Source organism: Pseudopipra pipra, chromosome 10 (assembly GCF_036250125.1).
Source record: "Pseudopipra pipra isolate bDixPip1 chromosome 10, bDixPip1.hap1, whole genome shotgun sequence".
In the NCBI taxonomy this organism is placed as follows: Eukaryota; Metazoa; Chordata; class Aves; order Passeriformes; family Pipridae; genus Pseudopipra; species Pseudopipra pipra.
Window position 1 is genome coordinate 25178314 of NC_087558.1, and position 22506 is coordinate 25200819.

A 22506-nucleotide genomic window follows, 5' to 3' on the forward strand; every position below is an offset into this window, starting at 1 on the left:
ACTAAACCCAGACATACAGGAGGAGCCACTGTCCAGCTCAGAGAGTGCTGATTAGCAGAGTGTTGGAGGCTGGTTACTTCAGATTTCAAAATTCTCCATTTGCTGTGGTTCTGACACTCCTTTTCCAAGCACCTACTGCAGCCCATTGGCAGAGGTGGGATGCAGAGTTGTTTGGAGGCCTCCGTAACTGGACACAAGTCTCGCTTCCCCCTTCTTCCCAACCCTTATGCCTTCCTGACCACCTCAGCAAAACTGAAGGTCTTCTGCAGAATGGTAACAACTGACTCTTTTAAACAAAAGGCTCAGTGCCATGCAGATAATTCTAAGGTCTTCTATAGTCAAACTTATATAGCCCAAACTTGACTTGTATTTTTGCAGTTAAATGAGAACACATTAAACCTCTGAATAAGCAGTCAAAGTGTTTGCATTCTGCCTTGACTGCTCCCCATTTCTCACACAGAGGCATTGTGTTTGTTTCCTGTCCCTCAGCCCATGCTGCTGTCCACAGAAACTGTTTTTCCTTTATTTTTTCCCTTCATTGCCATCCCCCTGAAAATCTCAAATTTGAGGCTGAAGGAGACTGAGAGCCAATTGCTGCTCTCAAGGTTAAATCTCGTAATCATTTCCCTGGCTTCAAATTTATGCTGGTGCAATGAAGATGAGAATTTAGCTTTCTGTACTGTTGTCAACAGGGGAAAAATAGAGTCCCTATAAGGCTGTATCCATGGAAACCATCCCGCTGCAATAGCGAGTAAAGCAGCAAATCAATTTCTTCAGTTTTAAAATGAAACACATTATAGTGCATCTGCCATTTGAGGGATTATCTGTGCTGATAACTGTGTGGAAAACCCCTTCTCTAGAAAGTAAGCTGGCAAGAACATTTCTTCCTCCTGATAGAATTCTGATTTTGGGTAGAGTGAGCATTGATGACAAAGTACCATGGAGACAGTACAGCGAGACAGAGCCAAGTCCACAAGCAACAGTGTTTAATGAAGGAGAAAATCGTTTAATTTAGCATTTAACCCAAGTATCTGGGCACATGGTGACTAACACTCAAATGTATTAGCAGAGGCAGTGACCTGTCACCTCTGTCTCCCTGCTCTTTGCTTGCACAGCACCACGTGTGACAAACAGTACATTTGTACGTGGTGGTGCATTTCTCTGACCAGCAGTGTGTGTGTGGATGTGACTCTGTGTGTGTGTGTGGCTGCTGGACTGTCAGATGAGATTTCAATGTCGAGTTCACTGCAACCTCATCTGGGCATCTGACTTTATACAGGTGTATGTTTCAGAGCCAGAGGCACTTCCAATGCAGAAAATGTGCTGTCTGTCTCTGCACTTTGTTGTTTTTAAAATTTATCATGTGAGACTTGAGAGATGACCCCTTTGCTGTGCCATAGAGAGAGCATGGAAACACGAGGATTTCTTACACCAGACTTTGAATGTTACCATGCACTTTCCTCCTGTGTGCACAGGGATTCTGCCTTTATTTTTCACCTATTAAGGTATCTCTGGGCATTTTGAAAATTAATATTGTAGTTTATCAGACAATTGCCTATATGCAGATGAGGCTCCACTCTGCTTTTCCTTTTTATCAAATCCAAATATTGCAGTTTGCCTTCCCTATGCCTGACAGATTGAGAAATTATCTGTCTGGAAGAAATGCGACTTTATTTAAGAGAACAGGAATGAAGTTGAACCAGGAAGTAATAAAATTGAACGAGCAGGGAATAAAAAGCATTACAGGAATTGCCTAAACTGTGGGTAGCCCTTCAGTTGGTAAGTATCACATACACATTATTCTGTCACCTTGCAGTGCCTGGGCTGTATTTCATCTGCTTCTGAATCTCAGTTCCTTGATAACAGCAATCACACATGCAATACTGTCTCCTTTTATCTACAGCTGCCCTATCTATTATAGCAATCCCTCTTTGATTGACAGTTATGTATTTTTTGCTGACCTGAGGGCAAGCATATTGCAATGCACTCTTTCAGGGCTATCACTGAAACACGTCCAAAGTCTTCAACTGGTGCATAATGTGGCAGTTCAGCATTTCAATGAAGTGAGCACATATTATTGGGGGCACACATGGGTTTTATTGCTTTGCCACATCTACCAGTTAATGGAAGATGCAGTTCAAACCCCATTACGTTGTAGAAATAGCTCAGTGGTCTGAAATGCTGCTGTTTGCAGAGAGTGTTTTGTTCTAGCTGTGTCCAGTTGCTATGATATGTGGTGTTGTCTGTTTGGTTAGTTCCAGAGACTTTAGAGCTGGGAAAGGTATCCCAATGCACTGCTTGAGGACTGTTTCCTTGTTGAAGATGAAGTTTCCTGCTGAAAAACATCTGATGGAAAGGCACAGACTTCTGCAGCTTGTTTTCTATGATCCATGAATGTATAGATCTAAAAATCCTCTCTGTATTCAGGAGTTGGACTGCATTCACTAAATCCTAGCCTTTAGGTACTGAAGAATGAAAATTATACCTTTCATTGCACTTTCTACTGGTAATTCCCACCTTCTACATAAGCCTTCTATATTCCCACATAAGGATGCCATTTGCCCCTGGGATTCCTTTACTGCCAGGGTTCAAATTCCTGGTGAGCTCAGACATAAGACATTTGCAGCTTTCTTTCTAAAATGCCAGGGAAGGGAGAGATGGAGGAGAAGCTGTGACTGGCATTTCTTGTACCACTCTTAATCACAGGGCAGCGAAGCCCCAGAGACCAGGCAAGGCTCAGGGGAACCCTGCACACCAGTTGGAGCAGCGAGGATGGGCACTGGGACATGTGAAGATGGACTGGTGAAACCTGGAGATTTTAATGGCTTTTGATATGAGCTCTTCCTGTGCCCCGTGACAAATGGCAAGAAAGCTGACCTTCTTCTTCCCACCTCCTTCAGGTCAGATCTGGGAGTCCATGGCAGGAGCAGGGGCTGCATTTGTTCTGAGGAGCAAAGCAGGAGCCACCTCTGTATCCGTCACTTCTCTCACAGCTGCCGAGCGAGGCATTTTAAAGCCTTCTTTACGTACAAGCTCTTGGGGTTTGCACAGTCATGTCCAGCGTAGGAGTGTTTCTCGATGATGTCTGTCTCCATGGATTCAGGGGTGACACCATGTTTGTGTATTGCCTCTCTTACACTGCCACCCCCGTGATCAAGGCAAAGATCCTGAGTCATCTTCACAAGGATTTAAAGTTTCTGGCAAACCTGTGGGCCATCTGGGAATGTGGGCAGGCAAGAGATACTGCGTAGGAAAACTCGGTCACATGGCGGTGTTTATATGTCACTAGAGCCAGTTCTTTTAACCATGTTAAAAGCCATTTTAATTATTGTCTAATTTTTTTTTCTGTAAGAAATTGGAACAAACATCAAGGCTGCAGTAAAATGATTCCTTGAAATGAGCCCAGTCCTTAAAGTCACCTTACAAAAAGGCAAATTCCATCTATATTCTGGGGTGCCATTCCTTTTACTGTTAGATAAACCTCTATCGTAAACCAACAGTTCCCTTTTGGAAAAAACTTGAATTGCCTTCTCTCTGAGACTCAGGTGATGCTGCATCTGTGACCTGTGTCACATCCCTGCCCTGGCAGGTATTGTCGGTCCTGGCACGTGGTGTCACACAGCAGCTGCCACTTGATACAATGCAAAGAAAGTGCCCCCAGCCCAGGAATGTCTGCTCGTGTTATGTCTCGTTCAGTGTAAAGATACAGTCTGTTACCACTCCTGACAGTCACACAGCTCTGACTCCCTTCTCTGTTTCTACCAGAAAGCAGCTCCTCAAAATTAGAATCCCTTTGCATTCCTAGCCTGCGAAGGCAGGGATATTCTTAGCAGTACCCTGTGGATTAATATTCACAACTTAAAAATATCAGGCCATGCATATGTTGATCTATTCTTCTAACCTAAAAAAGCTGTGCCTAGCCCTGGTTTCTTACATATACTAGCTGTTAGCACAAACCTTGCCATGCCTGTTACTCAGCTTTTAATTTCAGAAATATCTAAAAGAGGCAAGTAGTTCTAACGATAGTGATGTGTTCTTGAATGACAAGTTCTGCTAAAAAATCCAGTGACATAAGTAGGTGACTTGCTAGTCAGCAGAAACTTCACAAATGCAGCATTGCTTGCAACAAAAATGGAAAAAAAACTAGAATCACTTCTTTCAGGAGAGGAAGACCTAATTCACTGATGAACAGATTATAACTGAATGATGTGTTAATAAAGGGTATGGAAAACTGACAGTCTGCGGCCCTTAACTTCATGTAGACCCTAAAAAAATGTTGCTCCCTGCAATGGGAGACTTGTTAGTGGGCAAGGTCACTTCCACAATGATATAAATAGCCAAGTGGGTGGCTGAACCTCCACGGACTTGAAAATGTAAGGATGTTCTTGCCTCATGCAGAGAGAAACACTGTCCTTTTTAGTTTGTGCTGCTTAGGAAGCCTTTAGAGATGACCAGAAGCAGACACACTACTGTGAGCAACAAGAGCCAGAGAAGTGTTATGTTCCCTGTGTCCCTCTGTTCAATAATGAGCTGTTCCTTAATTCTCTATCCTGGTCTTTGCTGCAGCCTCCTCTCCTCTTCCACCACCTCCAAAGAGATCTTCTCAGAGTGCCAGGGCTGGGCAGAGTCCAGCCAATCTGTCAGATTTGGCAGGGCACATGATAGAGGATTTCCACAAGTTTTATACTTCTACAAGAATTCCTCTCAGCAGCTGGAGGACAGAGGAGTTCTCTACTGGCACAGAGTTAGAACAGTGTGTACAGAGGGTACCTGCTCTGGCCCAAAGCCTCACGTGACAGCCAAACCTGAACTGGCACAATGGCTGAGTGCTTCATCTGCTGTTTCTTACTCTGTGCCAGAGGACAAATTCTGGATCTCCCTATACTGTGGAAGTGTGGTTCAAGGATTTTCAAATGCTTGAGTGCAGCACAGCCCCTATAATCCTTCTTTTGAGAAGCCTGTCAAGCCTTGGCTTCAGCTCTTCCTGAAGATTGCAAGATCCCTGGCTTTCTTGTGTGACCCTTGTGTAGCTGAGAGACCTCGAATACGTCAGACAGCTGCTGTAAGTGTCTCTCAGTGGAAAGGGAACAGATGTTACTCATTTCACATTTAATACCCCACTTCCTGGGAGCACTCACCTTCTCCATGCAGGTGTGTTACTGATGGCTCCTCGCTGTCACTGCTGTATCCGGGGCCACTGCCTCTAGGAGAGGGGACAGAACACTTCTTCCAGCCAGGCCCTGGCAGGGGGTCTCTGTGTAAGCCCAGGGCCCTGAGCTGCACTGCTTGGCCTCCTGGAGCTGCAGCGAGTCAGCTACAGAGGCAGCAGTGCTGCCTGAGAACGTGGCAGGTATGTCTGAGCAGACAGAGTTAAAGAGAGGTAAAAACGTTGGTCTGCTAAGAGATGTTGCAGGGGCAGAGTCACTTGGGTTGAGACTGAAGTCCTTTAAATAGGAGAGTGCTTGATTATCTAGCTGGGCATATTCAAAATTTATCTTGCTTCCAGTGACCTCATTGAGGATTTTTGCTTTACTTTTCTGATCTTCAGAGCAAATTTGCTCCCCATTTTGCTTCAAATACAGACTACTGGATTGTAAACTGGTCTCATATTGGTTTGTGCTAGGAATACTGGTGTATTCTGGATTTTGAGCACTGCAGCTGCATTCATTTTGCAACAATAACTTGTTTTTGTACCGAGACATCTTATGAATGATACTGTTCATTTCATTCCCGATGTATTTGTCCTCCAGCTGCTTGTTTTCATAGCTGATTTTTAATGATGCCACCTGTGTTACACAGTGCTCTAAGAGCTGCACTATGTTAGTGCTGCTCTCTGTTGGTGTGGGGCTAATGTAGCTCTGGAAGTGCCTGAGGGTGAGAGGCTGTGGTGGTTTGTCACAGGAAATAGAGAGAGAGTGATACACTGGCTTGTTGCTGTCCTCCCTCTCAAGGGGATCTAGGAGTGAGGTTGCAGCAGTCTTGTAGGAGTAACATGATTCTACTTCGTGATTATCATCTAATGAAGGATTTTCAGAGCTCTGGGAGCCATTCTCTCTGTTCAACTTTTCTGGCAGTGGGTTTTTAGCTCCAGATGTCTCACATCCCAATGAAATTGCCGCCTTCTCGTTGTCAGTTGAAGACGTCTGCAGGTTGCCTCCGTTAGCCTGTGATTGTGGTGCATAACTTGATGATCTGGTGGTTTCCACAATCCCAGGCACTGTAGAAAAATCCTTGTGGTGACTCCCTTCTCTTCCTTGGAAATCCAGGTTAGATGTGTTTGGGCAGGAGTCCAGGCTGTGGTCTCTTTCAGCAGTGTTTACTGAAGAGGCCTGGGCTGTGTATTTGCTTTCATCCAAAGACACACATACATTAAATGCGTTAGAATCTTCCTTGCTTGGTTTCTCCTGCTGAGCTTCTGTGCTCAGTTCCTGCTCTGGACTGGGACTGGGCAGGACTGATGAATCATTGGACTTTTCTGGCTGTGATTGAGGACTCTGAAGAGAGTCAGGGGAGGACATGAGTCCTGAGTGTTTTCGCAGCCAGTTTATAATCCCCATAGTCAGTGAGAGCTCAGTATCACAGAGCTTTAGCAAGCATTCTTTGCCTTTCCACGAGCTGTGGAAAAACCCCTGGCTGATAATGTCTAGAGTTGGTTGGGAAGCCATGTTCTCCTCAGCTCCAACGTGAAAGCTGTAAATGGACAGAGGGATCTCAATGGCTTGCTCTGAAATGGTTTCTGATGTGCACAAGTCATCGTCAAGGACTGGGTTTGTTTTGACTTCGTTTGGGTCATAGAAAAGCTCATAAAGGGCATCTCCACTGTAGCTGTCTCTTGGAAATCTACCTGGGACACCAGGGGTCTGAGCTTCCTTCAGTTCATCATCTTGTCCAGGAGAGAAGGAATCATAGTAGCCTTCATCGCTTGTGGATGTGGATTCCTGGTTTTCACTTTTCGGTGTTTCTGTTTCTGTGGAGCTGTCTTTGGAATTGTCTCCTTCTTTATCAGGTGACACCTGGGGGCTTGTCACCAGTATGGCAGCCTGACTTTTAATCTTTTCTGTGTCAGAACCAGGTATCTTCAGCAGCTTCTTTTCAAACAGAGCACTCTGATGTAGCCGTACTGATTTGTTGATGTTGTCCCAAAACTTTGCAAATTCCACAGTCTCATTCTGGCCAGGAGAGGCCAGCTGCTCCACCCCCCCTTGGAAAGAGCCCATGACAGGGCTGTCTTTGTGCTTACTTCGCCTCAGCAGAAGGTCTTTGCTGTTCTCCAGCTCCAGGTGAGCAGAGCTCTCATCAGCAAAGATTTCCCCACAGCCGGTGAGGGAGTCAAAGCTCTTCAGGGAGGCAACATCTTCACACAGGGCATTGCAGCAGTCATAGGAGGAGTCAGACTGCAGTTCACTGTCTGAGCAGTCCTGTGACAAACAATCAGCTGCAAATGTTTCTCCAGTTTTGAAAAGATACTTTGCAAGACGCCCAGGCAACTCACTCTTGCAACCTGGAGAGGACAGGTTCTTGTCCTTCTCAACCAGAAATGTGAGGCTGTCTGGCTTATTTTTTCTTATATGAAATATATCTCTGAGCCCTTTCTTAGATCTCTTGAGGGAAATCCTCTTCCTGGGAATGGTTTTTGCGACAGCTGGTACAAAAGGCATCTGTGGCACAAAGTTCCTATAATCAATCATCTGACTGCTGCAGGCAGACTGGCTGGGGCTGACCACACACTCCTTCTTACTGCTGGAGCTGGACATCCCTGAAAAGCTGATGCTGTTGACAAGTCTGCCCTTACCCTTTCCAGAAAACCCCTCCTCACATGCCTTGCTGCTGGGGCTGCAGTGCCCTGCTTTGTCTGCCTCAGCAACGCACTCGTGGGTTTTACTCTTCCTTACAAGTTTGTAGGAGGACCCAGATGATTTTTCCAGGCTGTGGTCACCAGCTCCATTCTTTGTTGCTCTGGTAGAAAATCTGTAGCTCTTGTGTGTGGCCAAACATGCCAGCTGGACTTCGGCCACACTTTGGTTTCCCTCTAGAGCTCCCTTTTTGTCTTTCCCCATCTCATCTTTGTTGGTAGGAGCTGTATGCACTGGTGGCACTTTCTCATGTTGCACACTGGATTTTATGAAGGTCTTTCCTCTCTTGAGCTCCATGCTGCTTCCTCACATCTGTTTCTGGAAGGAAAACAGCAGAACACAACTACTGTGAGGTTGGTGGCTAGCACTTGTAAATTTGGAAAGCAACTGGAGAACAAAGGGAGGGATGTGAAGCATTATGGAATTGGGTTTGTCTATCACTGGACATTTCCATCACTGAGTCCTGGTACTGCATGACAAACAGATTGAGTGAAGCTGAAGGTGTGTTGGCTGGAAGATCCAGTGAGGAGAAGACAGTACACATTATGGATTGGTAGCTGAGGGTCAGAGAACAGTTTGTATGTTAGAAATAAAGGGGGTTGGATTGAGGATTATGACTTCAGTATGGCTTTTAACAAGATAGAGGTCCTGTTCTGAAAGTAGAAGAGGCATCAATGAAAAACAACTCCTGAGAAACTTTACCATGCAAATGTGGGCATCAGGGAGGCAGCAGCTCATAAATCTGTGTGTTTGAGGAGGACAGAGAGCTCAATGTGGGAAATCTCCTGAGAAAATGGATCAAACATTTGACACATGATACTCCTTTTATAATAAAATAATCCTTACCTGTGAATAGAAAATCCATAAACCTTGGTACTACCCTGGAAATGAGCTGAAACTGAATTACTGGGTTTGCTTCGCTTCCTCCTGAACATAATGGAACATTTTCTGCACTACTACTTTTATTGTCAGAAGTCAAAAATGCCATACTGAAAAATCACTGTTAATTATGACAGAAGAGTCATCTCCGATTCACAAAGAACAGTGTAGCACACAGAGGCATTGGCACGTTCAATCTGCACTGTGCATTGATTAGCTATTTCTAAAAATACTCTAGTACCTCTATCAATATGGTACCTGCCTATATGGTTTAGTTTTGAACCTGTTTTATGTTTTCATAAATCTATTTAGTCATTCATTATTTTAGCCATGTTGCTTTCAGCTTTCCAGCAGTTATTTCATAGACACGCCTGATCCTTTTCTGTCTTGTATCAACTTGAATATTGAGTAAGTCAGTGGACTTACATAAAGGTAGGTCAGGGAAGAAGCAAACACTTTCTAAAAGCTGTTAGAAAGAACAGATTTTTACTGGATGGGAAGCAGGACAGTAACTCCAAGCCCTTTTCTTGAAAGAACATGCTTGGATCTTTCCTTAGTGAAATCTCAGTTAATGATTTATCTTGTTTTGAATTGTTTAGACATAATTAAACAATTGGAGACACTGAATGGGAGATTTTAAATTCAGCACCAAGCCAAGCCTTTGTACTCCTAAGTACAACGTAAAGTGGTCTTCAGTCTACCTGGAACTACAGCAGCTGTCTGTAGCCTCCAGAGGCTTTCCAGTCGCCAGGGCTTGCTGGGAATGTCCCCACTCTGATCAGCACCTCATAAGATGCAGATCTGAGCATTGTCACCCGCAGCTCTGCTCCAGCAGGCACATCAGGGACAGCCCATTGCTCACAGAAGCTGCAAACTAGCAGGTGATTAGCAATATTTACAACTAAATGTAGGTCAGTGATAAAAGGCAGAAAACTTAAGGGTAGAGTGTGAATATTTGACATGCTCTGGAAAACATGGTGGGTGGTGATAGATGGGTGTCTGTCAGTATGATTGACATGTTGGCACATTTATTTGTGCTTGGGGCTGCCTGTGAGTGTTGCAGAGCATTCTTAATGGAAGCCAGTAAACATTTTACTACACTGTCAGGTATTTGGAGTTCACTGATGCTGCGGGAAACTTGTTTTGCATATTTAGAAATAGGTCACTGGGACAGGATTACACTCCTTCTGAAAAGCAAGGTGTGATCGACAAGAGATTCAGTGTGTAGGACTCCAACAGAGTCGTGAAAACAATCAGAAACGGCTGATGCAAGACCAGTTATTAATATCCCAAAAATGAAGTGCCTGACATCTCAGTCCTTTGCAAGTATAGAAGTAGGTACTGTGTCCCTGTGGGAAGCTCCTGGTGCTGCTGAGAAGCTCCTTAGAGGTCTGTGACATGGCAAATGCCAGCCTTATAACAGTGTTATGTAGAACTCCTTCAAGTCCTGCAGCTGTTTCTGCCCATTCTGAGTATTAAGCAAGGGTCACTTTTGTAGGATATTGCATACTTAGGAACTTTATCTGTAGATGGATTAAAAAGGCTTTTAGAGGTGGATTTATTTATTGTCAACTATGACATTTAGTAAAGCTAAGAATTCAGGATATTATTAGACAATCTTTGTAATAAAGTAATGTTTGATCTGAATTGTATCTCCCTTATAAAGACACAGTGGATAACCAGTCTGACAACTGGGTCTAGACACTTTAGGGCTTGTTCCTCTTTTTTTTTTATAATAGATTAGATGAATGGTTTTAACATGAAAGCCCAAATGGCCCAAATAACATCTATACTGAGAATATATGTAGTATAATAATGTAAGATACACTGATGGTAGCCTGTGCTACCTTTTCAGTTTCCTCTGATGAGGGAAAAAGGCGTTAGATGTCATTTAGATTTTGTGGGATTTTTGTTTGGTTTGGGCTTTTTAATATCTACTATATATTTAGCCACCAACTTTGTATTCTGATTATTTCATGTCTCTATTTAATCCCATATATTCTTTTCCCTAATATTCCCACAGGATTCATGCCAGACTTAGTATCTAGTTCATTGTGTCATCCTGCTTATTCTGTTTTAAGACTGTCTCATCTTCGGGAATCTTCCACATTAAAAATGTTGTTATGAATGAACACCAACAAAAGGAAGACCCCCTCAGTCAATTCTTTGAGGGCTCTTCAGGACAGACCACCAGAGTCTGCGGACTTTTTAAAACCCTTGTAACTTCCCATATGATGAGTTCCTCTTCATCCTCATATGACATAAATTATCAATGAGCTTCTTCCCAAATACAGAACAAATGTTTATGTGATGTTGCTCTCTTTCTATATCTTAGATATAGACATATATATCTATAATCTGTATTTTAGCCCTTTTTATTGTAATGGACTACACCATGATATCTATTTTTTGTCTTTGCAGGGACACAGGTTATATCTCTAACCCCAGAACCTGTACCAGTGAAGTCACAAACAGATTAAAGTGCTGTAAGGGAAAGTTACCCTCCAGTACTTATGTAAAGCTAATCAAAATTCCATGAAAAATTATTCTAGGCATCTAAAAAATGGTACATTTTCTCTGGGATTTCTTGACCCTTACACTCAGCTACACTATTGCCTGTGTGTTCCTTTTTAATTATTCTTCCCTTGGACTTAACTTGCAGTATATCTGTTCTTCCACGGGGATAAAAGACATATGAGGGACTGATTTCCACCTTTGTAAAGGAAATACAATTTGCAATTAAAATCACTGTGAAAAACAGAAACCTATGGAAACCAGCAGTCAGTCTACTGAGACTATGTTATACTGTTTTGAACAGATTCTGGATGTTTTCTTTGGTAATGAAACTTGACCTCTTTTTTAGTATCTGTGAAATTACTTGTCCAAAATACATGGATTTAAATAGAGGACATAGTTGAATCTTGTACTGGGCTACAGTTTAGTTGTCATTTACAACAATGTTAGGTGCAGCAGCATTGAGACTTCCCATCCACAGTAAACAGTACTTTTATCTGGCTTGATCATACCAGCTTCTCACTTTTAGGATTTCACAGGTGTCTAAGCAGGCAATTAGATCTTGATTTTGGGTTTATACTATAATGGAAATAAGGTTTTGTTTTAAATTTGGATAATATTGCTCATAAAACACAGAGATACTTCATGTTCAAACATACACCATCTGCACAGGGTATGTGACAGCCTTTTCATAAACTCTGAAGGTTTTACTGTATCTGTGATTCATCTGGAAGTAAATTAAAGTTTTAGAATGGAAAGATGAACACATTCCTGTGGGCTGAGGAAACTTGGTTTTAGGACAGTCAAAGCAATTGCTTATGGTTCTGGGTTATGAGGACCTGAACAAGACTGAATTAGGTAACTGTTCTGGTTAATAAGAGCCATATTCAGATGGCCTAAATTCTACCTAAGTCCAGGTCAACAAGCAAGGGCCAAAGAGGAGTGCAATGGAACCAGATATTCCTTAGGAAAATGGGTGGAAGCAGGATTCAAACTGTCCAAATATTGCCTCTTGTCATGTGGGTCAAAGAGAGGGGTCCCATTTGCCTCTGTCCATGGTCCCTGCAGCTGTTTGCCAGGCTCAGCTGTTTACAAGTTTCCTTCTGTGCTGGAATGGGGGAAGCCTTGCTTTGGGTTTTGAGCTGGTGTCAAAATTGATATCTTATATCTTACTAGCTGGACAGTTTTGTTTAGGTTATCTTCTAAGAAAAGGTAGAATTTCAGTCCTCTTGCATGTAGCACTAGGAAGATCATCCAGCTGGGAAAGCAGAAGTATCTGCTTCAGTGTGATTGCAGGGATAGAAACAATAGTGTTTCAAAGAGGAAATTTAGATGAACTCTCTGGCTTCAGCAGGTTTGGCTCAAAAATAATTTTGCTTAAGTAGCAAAAAATATAATTAAGGTTCATTTATTCCAAAATCTTATCAAGTGTCTGGCTTGGATACTCTTGTTTGTTAGACGTGCAGTTTACATGCAACTGTCCCTATTGGAGATAGAAATAAGTAAAATTCAGAATACAGTGTTTTTGCAGGGGAGATAGGACTGCTCTTTCTTTACATTTAGATCAAGCAGGTGGTGTAGTTGGTGCCTTGCTGTCTCTTGTGAAGCAGAATTCTGCATCACTTAGCATCTGAATTTCACCTCCCTCCAAGCATGTTCCTTTCATTAAATGAAAGAGTTTATAAACTTTGAATATTCTTTTAGGCTTTTTAATTTAAAAAGAAGGAAAACCTCTCTTTGGATTGTTTTTATATTTCAGGATACAAGTTTGGAGTGAGTCCAAAATCCCTTTTCCACAAGTGGCTTCATATCAATCAGACTTAAGATGCTGAGTATCAGAGGTACCTTTGAAAATGTTACCCTGCTTTCCCCTCAGAAGCAGCAGCATAATTAAATTTCCTGAAAACATTTATCTTATTTGGGCATTTGGACACGAATTATGCTTAAAATGAATGCATTTTAAGATGAAAAGTTTTTTTAAAATATTTCCTGAGAAATCGTGTGATGGGAAAGGCAAAAAGAATGGAGTACTCTGGGAGGCTCTCCCCTCCTATGCCCAGTTAACATTGGGAGGATTTTTGCTGTGCACCAGTTGGAAGTCCTAAAATGCAAAACCAATCAAGCTTGAGGTGGTGAAAGCCACAGCTACTTTCAAAGTCAGTGGACAATACTAATTTTTAATGCCTAGGATCTAATCAGCAATGCATAAAGAACAGCTGGTGCTCCCAGTAAAGTGTGTGGGGGGGATATTTTTTGAATAAGACTGTTTATTTGCAGTCAAAAACATTAACTGTCTATCTCAGAAGATAAAAGTTAATAGTGGAAATACTTGCTAATAATAATGAACAAATATTCCATTCTATTAATTTGTTTTTTAATTGCAAAGCAGAAAAAAATGCCTTCTTGCTGGAGGGTAGTGATACCCTCCCTGCAGTTATTGTAACACTGTTTTCTAGTAAGCAAATAAATGTAACTGTTCTTCTGGTAAAAACCAAAGAGGATTTTAAAGCAGGGCTCATCTTCTCCCTTAAACTGATTACTCTGCCACTATCTCATCTCCATTATAAAGCAAAAAGAAAAGGGTGGGAAGGATGGAGGATGTAATCAGGGACAGTCATCATTCAGAAAACAGCAGAATGTTTATTTTTAAAGGCGGCTGTGTGACACACAAACCTGCATTGAGCTCATGCCTCTCCTCAGGAGGAGTACTCTCGTCATCCTTAGTGCCTGTATCTTATCATTCCCCTTAACCATTTGTCTCTCTTGGCTAATTCATGATGCCTAATTCCTTGCATATACATTTAGGTCAGGCAATGGCTTTCCATGAAGAACCAGCAAAAAGCACATTGGTGGGTTTTTTTCTTCAGTCATAGTTCCAATGAGCACACAAAGTAAAATCTTACACTGCCCCAGCAGAATACTAGAAAGATGTGTCTTTAAATGCTTAATCTTATTAGCAATGTGCTATAGGGGAGTCTGAACCTTCCTTTAAGCCCTGACAACTGTTTTGTGGAGCTCAGGATTTTTCATAGTAAAATTAACTACGTTTCTACTCTCAGCACACTGTCCTGCTGTGTGCTGACAGGAGGGATCCCTGGGGGCACAGCAGCACCCACTGTTCCCCTCAGCCCCATATGGGGCACCCAACTGCTCCCCCAGCCCCATGGGGTGTACAGCATGACAGAAGGAGGCTGAGACCATGACAAAAGGAGGCTCCTTCTCTGACAAAACCTCTGCACCCCTCATTCAGTTTTCTTCTCTACCTGAGACTGAAAGAAACGTTACTGCTTAAATTATGCCATGAAAAAGGGCAGCATCAACTCCTGCACAGGGAGCTGTCAAATCATCACTGTGTTGCTGGGAGAAGGCAGCAGAGCAGAAATTTCCACTGGGTACCTGAGAAGGAAACAGGGCATTTTTTCTTGCCCTGGCCAGCAGCCTGTTGGTACCAGACAGCAAAGTGTTAATGCTGACAGCTTTAGCTGTCCTCTATAATTTATTGCTTTAAAAGGACATAGGATGCACATTCATATAAACACAGGCACACACTTGTCAAACGTATGGAAAAAGAAGTAAAAAGCAATGCTTCAAAAACAAGCAGTCATCCCAAAATCACAGTCCCTCAGAGTGGCTGTGAGTGTCAAAGAAAATGCCATTGCACCAGAGCTAACAATAAGAGAGATCACGAAATCCCTACTCACCATGTTTTATCACTGAACAGAAATCCTCTGTCTCCTTGCTTCTGAGGCTGGTCTTTATCCAGAGGCTCCTGTGATGCTTTTCAGATTCTGAGGGGCTGGACCGCTGCTGCTCTCCAGTGTTACTCTCCACCCCCTGTCTTTTCCTCCTCCTTCTTCCTTCATCCCCACCCCCTCATTCCTCTTGCTTGTAGCTTTTTTGTACCTTATATAGATTCTAAGCTTCCACATGTAGCTTGATATAGGAAAGATGCTTATTTCAGCTGTCTGCTGGAATAAGGGAAATGCCTCCGCTGCTTTAGGAGTAAAAGCCCAGAAGGTAAGCTTGGGAGTCCTGAGCCAGCATTTTGGTTCCCCTCTGTATGACTGCTTATTAAACAGGGAGGAACACATCCAGATTAATTTCATTTCTCATGTGCTGTTTTGTTTCTGACTAGGATCCAGGAAAAGTGAACCTAATGTGTCTTAGTTTAGTGAGAAGCTTCACTTGCAGGGTGTGCAGATTATTGGACTGTGCCACCCTTTGTACGGTTTGTGTTAATGCTGAGGCTGGAGGGGATTTTGTGTGGGAGCAAAGTGGTGTAAAGGGAAAGAGTGAATATTTCTGCTGCCCAAAGCTGGAGTGCCTGGTGTGAGCCTCATACTGCCTACCACAAACCCCATTTATCAAATTCTCCTTAAGGTCAGCCCAGCTTCCTCTTCAGTGTGCAGTGAAGGGAACATCTGATATTACAATCTGATATTACATCATTCTTTGTTATATCTTTGTATATATATCTCTTCTGTCCCCACATCACAGCAGAAAGAGACAAAAACCTTAACCTGCTACCTGTTCTCTTCCTTTTCACCGTGTGCTTGAACTGAACCTTGGAGACGGGGGAGGGAAGGAGCTTGAACTTTTGTGCTGTCTAAGCTTCTGAAGCTGAAAAATCAGTTTGTTAACTTAAAAGCAGGCAGAACAGAGTGCTCCTGCTCTGAGTGTCAGCCAGTAAGCCACTCAGGTGCCCCGATGGTAGAAACTGGAAAATTGCATATTGGACAAACACTCCTGGGTTCAGTCCAACCTGCAACAAGTAGAAAGCCCATGTGTGACTTCACCAAAAGACTGGTGGGAGGAAAGAACAAGCTGTGAGTGAATCCTACTAGCTCTGGCAAGTAGATTAAAAACAATCATGAGAGGAAATACATTAATTAGAAATAGATTTGATGTTTTTTATTCTGCATGAGATATTTGTATTAATATAGGAGAAAGCCTTTCTTCATGATGGGTATGTGAAGGCACCAAGTTTTCAGGTAGTACATCCTTGCTCTGCAGGGATGGTGCTTTTGAGAGCCCCCACTTTGTGCACTCTGTTTTGGAATGAGGGAGCCTATAAAACATTGCAGTCCTTCTTTGTTCAAAGTAAAATCAAGGCTTGTTAGAAATGGTGATGAACATGAGAGTCACTGTTGTCACCTGTGCCCCAGGTGGCCAAGAAAGCCAATGGCACCTGGCCTGTATCAGCAGTAGTGTGGCCAGCAGGACCAGGGCAGTGACTGTCCCCTTGTACTGAGCGCTGGTGAGGCCACACCTCGAGTGCTGGGTTCAGTTTTGGGTCCCTCACTGCAGAAAAGACATTGAGGTGCTGGAGCAGGTCCAGAGAAGGACAGCTGAGAGGGTGAAGGGTCTGGAGCACAAGTCTGATGAAGAGCAGCTGAGGGAGCTGGGAGTGTTTAGTCTGGAGAAAAGGAAGCTCAGGGGATACCTTCTCACTCTACAACTATCTGACAGAAGATTGTAGTGGGGTGGGAGGGTTGGGCTGTTCTCCCAAGTAACAAGTAACAGTATTGGAAATGGCCTCAAGTTGTGCCAAGGGAGGTTTAAATTAGATATTAGGAAAAATTTCTTCACCAAATAACATTCTTCACCAAAAGCAGCTTCTGTGATGAGAGAACTTGAGGTTTTAGGATGTTTACTTCAGGATGCCCGTATGGACAGGCAATTCCATCTTTAGAGCCTGTTATTTTGCTTCATCAGGGAAGTGGCCTAAATCCATTGGCCATCTATAGCCATAGATATCTATAGTTATGCTTGGCCATATCAATCCAAAGCCATAGCCTGCATTGACCTAAATACCAGTCTCGTTGCATGCAATGGCAAATGCCCAGTATGTTGAACAGCAGCTGACCCATGGTAGCCTTTATGCATTACAATACAGCGTGTTTTTCCTAAACAGTTCTCAACTTGTCATTCCCTGAACCATCTTTCTCTGCTATCACTTTGTTTCAGGCTATTTCACTGTGGCTGATGATCAGCTTGGCTCAAAATGTTGGCCATTGGAGAACCTAATCATCCTCTCTGATTAATTCTGATTAATTCAGTCTGTCCAGAATTGTTTTGGGCATCAGTGGGCATAAAAGGGAAGGGAAATCAAACCCTGTAAATGAGGGGCACATGGCACAGCTGCCATCTGTTTAGCAGATGCACACAGCCCTTGGCATGGGGAGTAAGAAGAGGGCCCTTGAGGGAAGCAGGACTAAGGAATGTACAGTCCCTGGAGAGGGAAGAGTAGGACAGCAGAGATCTTTGGTATGAGGAGGACTGGGGAAAGGAGGAGGAAAATCCACATAAAGGGCAGCGTGGAAACACAGGGAGGGAGATTTTAGATGCAGCAGCCCAGCCTCCCAGACCCTGGAAGCCTGTGCCTCCCCATGGCAGAAAATGTTTGCATGCAGTGATGCAACAAACAACTATTAGCGTGAGCAACTCACAAAAAAACCCAAGCTGTTCTGTTTTTTAATTTTCTGCCATGGAAGAATGTAGCAGATTCTTTACCCTGAAACTCAGAAGAAAGAGCTGAGATAACTCTATTTGTTTCCAAGGAATTGCTTACTGAATGAATTTGACCCGAGCTGTTTCCTGTCAGTGAACTAATGAAGAGTCTAACATCCCCAGTACAGTTTAGCTTTCTGCTAACATCAGGTTAAAATTAATTATTCATGGATTCTTATCACTATTTCTTGGGTTTGCATGTCGAAGAGAACTGGTAATGGATATGGAGCTTTTTCTCCAGACTGCTTCCGGAACACTGCCCCGGGTTGAAGGGAGCAATCTTTGCGACTTATCTGACAGCTTCCCAGGGCTTTCATTAAGTTAATTGCTACTCTCTTCTCAGTTGCTTGGTGAGCTAGTTTATGCTGCAAATTTTAGGATTGTGAGTTGCTGTTAATAACATCGGTACTTAGGATGGAAATAGGAGGATTTTTATCCGCGGATTTCTGCAAGTGTATTTCCCTCACTGTCTCCTGCTTGTTTCCCTGTGGGGTGTTGATGTTCAGGTTTGCTGCCAAGGAGATGAGGTGGAGCAGGTAGGGTCACAAAAGTAAAATATGGTATTAAAAAGCTTGGCTGTCCTGCCTTCCAGCCAGGCCTCCCCACCCCAATAGTGATGCCCTCAGGGACAGAGAGGAGCACGGAGTGCCTCGGGAATGGGACTGATCACATTTTCAGTATTGCTGTTCCAGGGACTATGGATGGCTGATTGTGAACTGCTTGTTGCCTCAACGAATTAAAAGGGCTTTTGAGAAAAAAAATTAAGTGCTGAGGACATTTTTCCAGCTGCCTTAGTTGGAGTAGTGGCTGCCCTTAAACTTTCTATTTTAAACAAAAAGCTCTTGGATAATAAATACCTGTCTAAAAATCAATGTGGAAAAATGTGCTGCATTAAATGCTATGAAGAACTACATCAAAAGAACTGTTTCATGACATTATGAAGAACTCCCAGGCTCTGGAAACCAGACACAACACCTGGGAAGGACACAAAACCTCAGGGACCTGACTACAGAAATGTTTAAATACAGGTCACGTTTTCAGAAGTTTTTCCATTCCAGATATGCCTGTGTGTCATAGACATCTGTCCAGATGAGGCAAGAATACCTCTGCTGCTGCCATCTCAAAGGCAAAGTAATTATTCAGCATAAAGTGTGGGGATGGCAAAATGTGCTATTCCACAGGCATCCCAGTGCAACCTATAAGCAAAGTTTCCTCAGCTTCTGCTGAGGAAGTTGCTATTGTGATGACTTGAGGGCAGACTATAGGAAATTTTTTATGACTGTTTTGTGTGACTTGATTTCCCTGCTTAATTTTATATTGCTCCCTGCCCGAATACATACAATTAAGTGCTCTGAAGGCTTTGTTAAAGGCTCAGTGAGGAAACTGAAAAAAAAGGTGTAAGTAGCCATAGATACACGGCTTCACATAACAGATACAGGCCATCAGTGAGGCAGAAACTGTTTCAGTGGCTCTCATGGCACAGCTGGGATCAAAGGAGGACTAAAACCAAAAAGACTTAGGAGCTAAGTGAGTAGTCAGTGGAGTTGGTGAGGGTGAGCACACTAGCACAGCAGGCTCAGGTCTAAACGCAGGGACAGGGGCATATCAAGCTGTGAGCAGGACAGGCTGGTGCTGCCACTGCCGCCTGTCACTGCTTGTGTGCTTTTATTTCATATCTCAGTGGAAAACACAAATGGTGTGTTGCACAGAAGCTGGCTTGCAGAAGATATTCCTGTCGCAGGATCTTGCAAAGGAGTCCTCATGGGTGGTATGGAGGCCACAGCCAAATCATAAATCCTGTTCTGAGGGAAGAAACCTCTTGGTTGAGGGTAGTTGGTCAGTCCTCGAGGAAAAAGAGCACTACAGCCAGTTTGTAACTGCAACAAGTAGCACCTTGCTGTACATAAAATCCCACTGGTCTGCCAGTCAGTATCTAAACACAGGCAAACAAAAGGACATTTGGAAGACAGGTGAGAAATTAAGCCTTTGAAACCACCAGCAGTGCAGTTGGTAACAATGTGGTTAAAAATGGTTCTGCCTGATTTACTCAGTGGAACATGCATTTTGGAAATAAATCTGTGTGTTTGATTTGTGTTCTTGGTGGCAATGTCACAGCCAGATTTCGTTATGAGGTGGCAAGTCATAAATCTCAGAGAAGACTAAAACACACGGTTCTAAATGCAATTTGTTAGCAGACCTAGAGATTGTGTTTGGCCATGTTTGTTGCTCTTGTTCTCCTGCCTCCCACGTGCTCAGGTGGCAGTGGCCAACTCCAGAAGCTTCGTGTCTGCTGCTGCCTGAGCTGCCATCACAGCTGGGAGGGGAAACCTCTGTGTTCCTTGAAGTCATTAAGTGTTGTTTATGGTAGGAGTATGGCATTACAGGCAAGGCTCTTATGGTAATGAAATGTGACCAATGATGTATTTTTGTAGTCACAGCAAATAAAGCAGTAAACCTGAAAGAACTCGGCGTCTGACGAAGTGCTCCATTAATGTATCATGAGTATTGACAGTGCCAAGGTCATCATTTGGTCTGCAGCTACACAAGCAGATTTTAAAATACGATATTTTATGGGTCTTGTAGCTATTTAGAGAGGAGTGGTATGCTGAGGGCTTTGTCCCTTCACAGCTTCGGCTGTTGCCGTCACTCTGCAACAAAACAATCTCTCCCAGCAGTTTGATTTTTCAGAGGGGTTATTAACGTTTCTGAGCCAGCTGATGTGCCCAGGCAGTACTCAAGCATATTAAATGTTACATATCTCTCCTACAAACTTGCAAAAGCCATTTTTGAAGCAGTAGCTGAGTACCAGCACAGGGCTGGGAGACAGTTCAAGGATAGCTGGGAGACGAGCTGGGCTGGGGCCACGAGAGCGGGGATGTGTTAGGATGGGGTGGATGCTCTGCTCTTTGTTGCTGTGTGTTGAGGAGGATGGTAAGCCTGTGAAAGAGGACACTTTAATCTGGGAAAAGAGATTCAGAAATTATTCTTCAGCTTTAATACAGAGATCACAGAATCACAGAATGCTTTGGGCTGGAAGGGACCTTAAAAATCATCTTGTTCCAACCCCCTGCCTTGGCCAGGGACACCTTCTGCTAGACCAGGTTGCTCAAAGCCCCATCCAACCTGGCCTTGGGAATGGCAATTTCTTGCCATACAAAGGCACTTCTACAACCTGCACCTTTGGAAAGGACTAGCGTATTTCCAATAACTTTGTTTCTAGGCACCTGGCTTGAAACACCTTGCAGGGAGTCTAACTTCTCTGGAAAATCAGACACTTTAAGGTGCTTCAAAGCCCTTCATATGTTGGGATTTTACTGTAGGAAAAAAAGCAGCATGGGACTGCTGAGTTTGCAGAGTTTGAGAGGAAGGTGTATGAAAGTGTGGAGTGCTGCTGACTGCATGGTCTTGGCTACATAGTCATTTGGAGCTTGGCAGTGTCTCAGAGAGCCTGGTCCTTTCAGAGCTGACAGAAGTGGACAGAAGCCAGCCACAAAATGAGTTAACTTCTTCCTCAGCTCATTAAATGAGTTGCCCAGTCAAGAATGAAGTCTGGATTCACACGTAGGTACATGTGTTGTCACAGAAATGGTATGAGGATGACAGAGAGATGGGGACCTTGATTTCTTCCTTTGTTGCTTTGGCATGAAGTTCTGTACCAAAGTGTTGCTGCAACCCCTCACACAGCGCAGGGCAGGGGGTCTGTGCTATTCACCCTGCAAATCAGTCACAGGAGTGCCAGTGCTGCTGGCTGGGGCTGGAGGAGACAGATTTCCCTGCCTTTGGCTCTTTCCTGTCATAAATTTCCTCTTTCCATGTTTTTCCTAATGCCAGCATGGATAAAATCCAGGCTAGTCTGCTCCAGATTGGGAAGCATTGCCCCAGTAATTAGAAATTACCTAAAATAACAAGGTGCTGCCATACCTAGGTAGTGGAAGAGCCAAGGTAATATGCAGAGAAGGATGAGTCAGGGAGGAGGCTGACTGACCTGCTGTGATGCTCTTCCCACAAATGCTGCAGCCCATGCCAGTGAGGGGAGGAGTGGGCAGCCAGGTGGGCAGGAATCACCTGCTTTCCCAGCAGCACCTCCCAGGTGAGTCTGTGTGCCTGGCACGGTGCTCCCAAGACCCCTTGGTCAGGGCTTCTCTCATAATAATATTGTTTTCTCTGCCCCATAAAGATCTTTCTTGAACACTTGAACAGATATTTGAAGTTGTGAGTTTTTTGCTTGATCTACCTGATGTGTGCTGCTGTTTCCATGTGAAATATCTGATGTAGTTGTGATTATTGAGGTGCTGGCCTGTCACATCCCTTCAGTCTCCAAGGGTGTGAGATGAGCAGATCAGCAATGTGTGCTCTATTTCAGAGTTCTCCTCTGGCAGTTCACGGGAGGACAAAAGCCTTCCGTGGAGATGACATACCTGCCAGACTGTGGCAACTATCAGCACTTTCTGTGAGCAGAGGGATAGCAGAGCCACTGCTGAAGCAAACAGGCATAATGGCACTGCATTTCAGCACCCCAGCAATGGGTTACTGTGTGTGTGCCCCACTCAGAGCTGGGGACACGGCCCAGGACAGGAGGCAGGGGAAGGGGGTACAGCTCCTGCACCTACAGCTGGGGCCTCTGTGGTGTGTGGGAGCTCCTGGGGCCGGGGCTGCAGGAAAAGGGCTGCAGAAGGCCCTGGAGCAGCTCTGGGAGCTCTCTGGGCCTGTCCCTGGTTGTGGGCAATCCTTGTATAGCACACTCAGGCAA

At 43.8% G+C, this 22506-nt stretch overlaps 1 protein-coding gene across 1 annotated transcript in view; it reads right to left on the reverse strand.

The window, feature by feature from the left end:
- AMER3 (APC membrane recruitment protein 3) overlaps positions 1–15076 on the reverse strand; it is a 39694-nt gene extending 24618 nt beyond the window's left edge. Inside the window, exons 1-2 of the mRNA XM_064666942.1 lie at positions 14948–15076; positions 5139–8171 (exon numbers count right to left, since the gene is read on the reverse strand). Coding sequence (XP_064523012.1) covers positions 5157–8150 — 2994 coding nt within the window. The 5' untranslated portion in view covers positions 8151–8171; positions 14948–15076 and the 3' untranslated portion in view covers positions 5139–5156. The remainder of the gene's footprint in view (positions 1–5138; positions 8172–14947) is intronic.
- Between the last annotated feature and the right edge of the window lie 7430 nt (positions 15077–22506).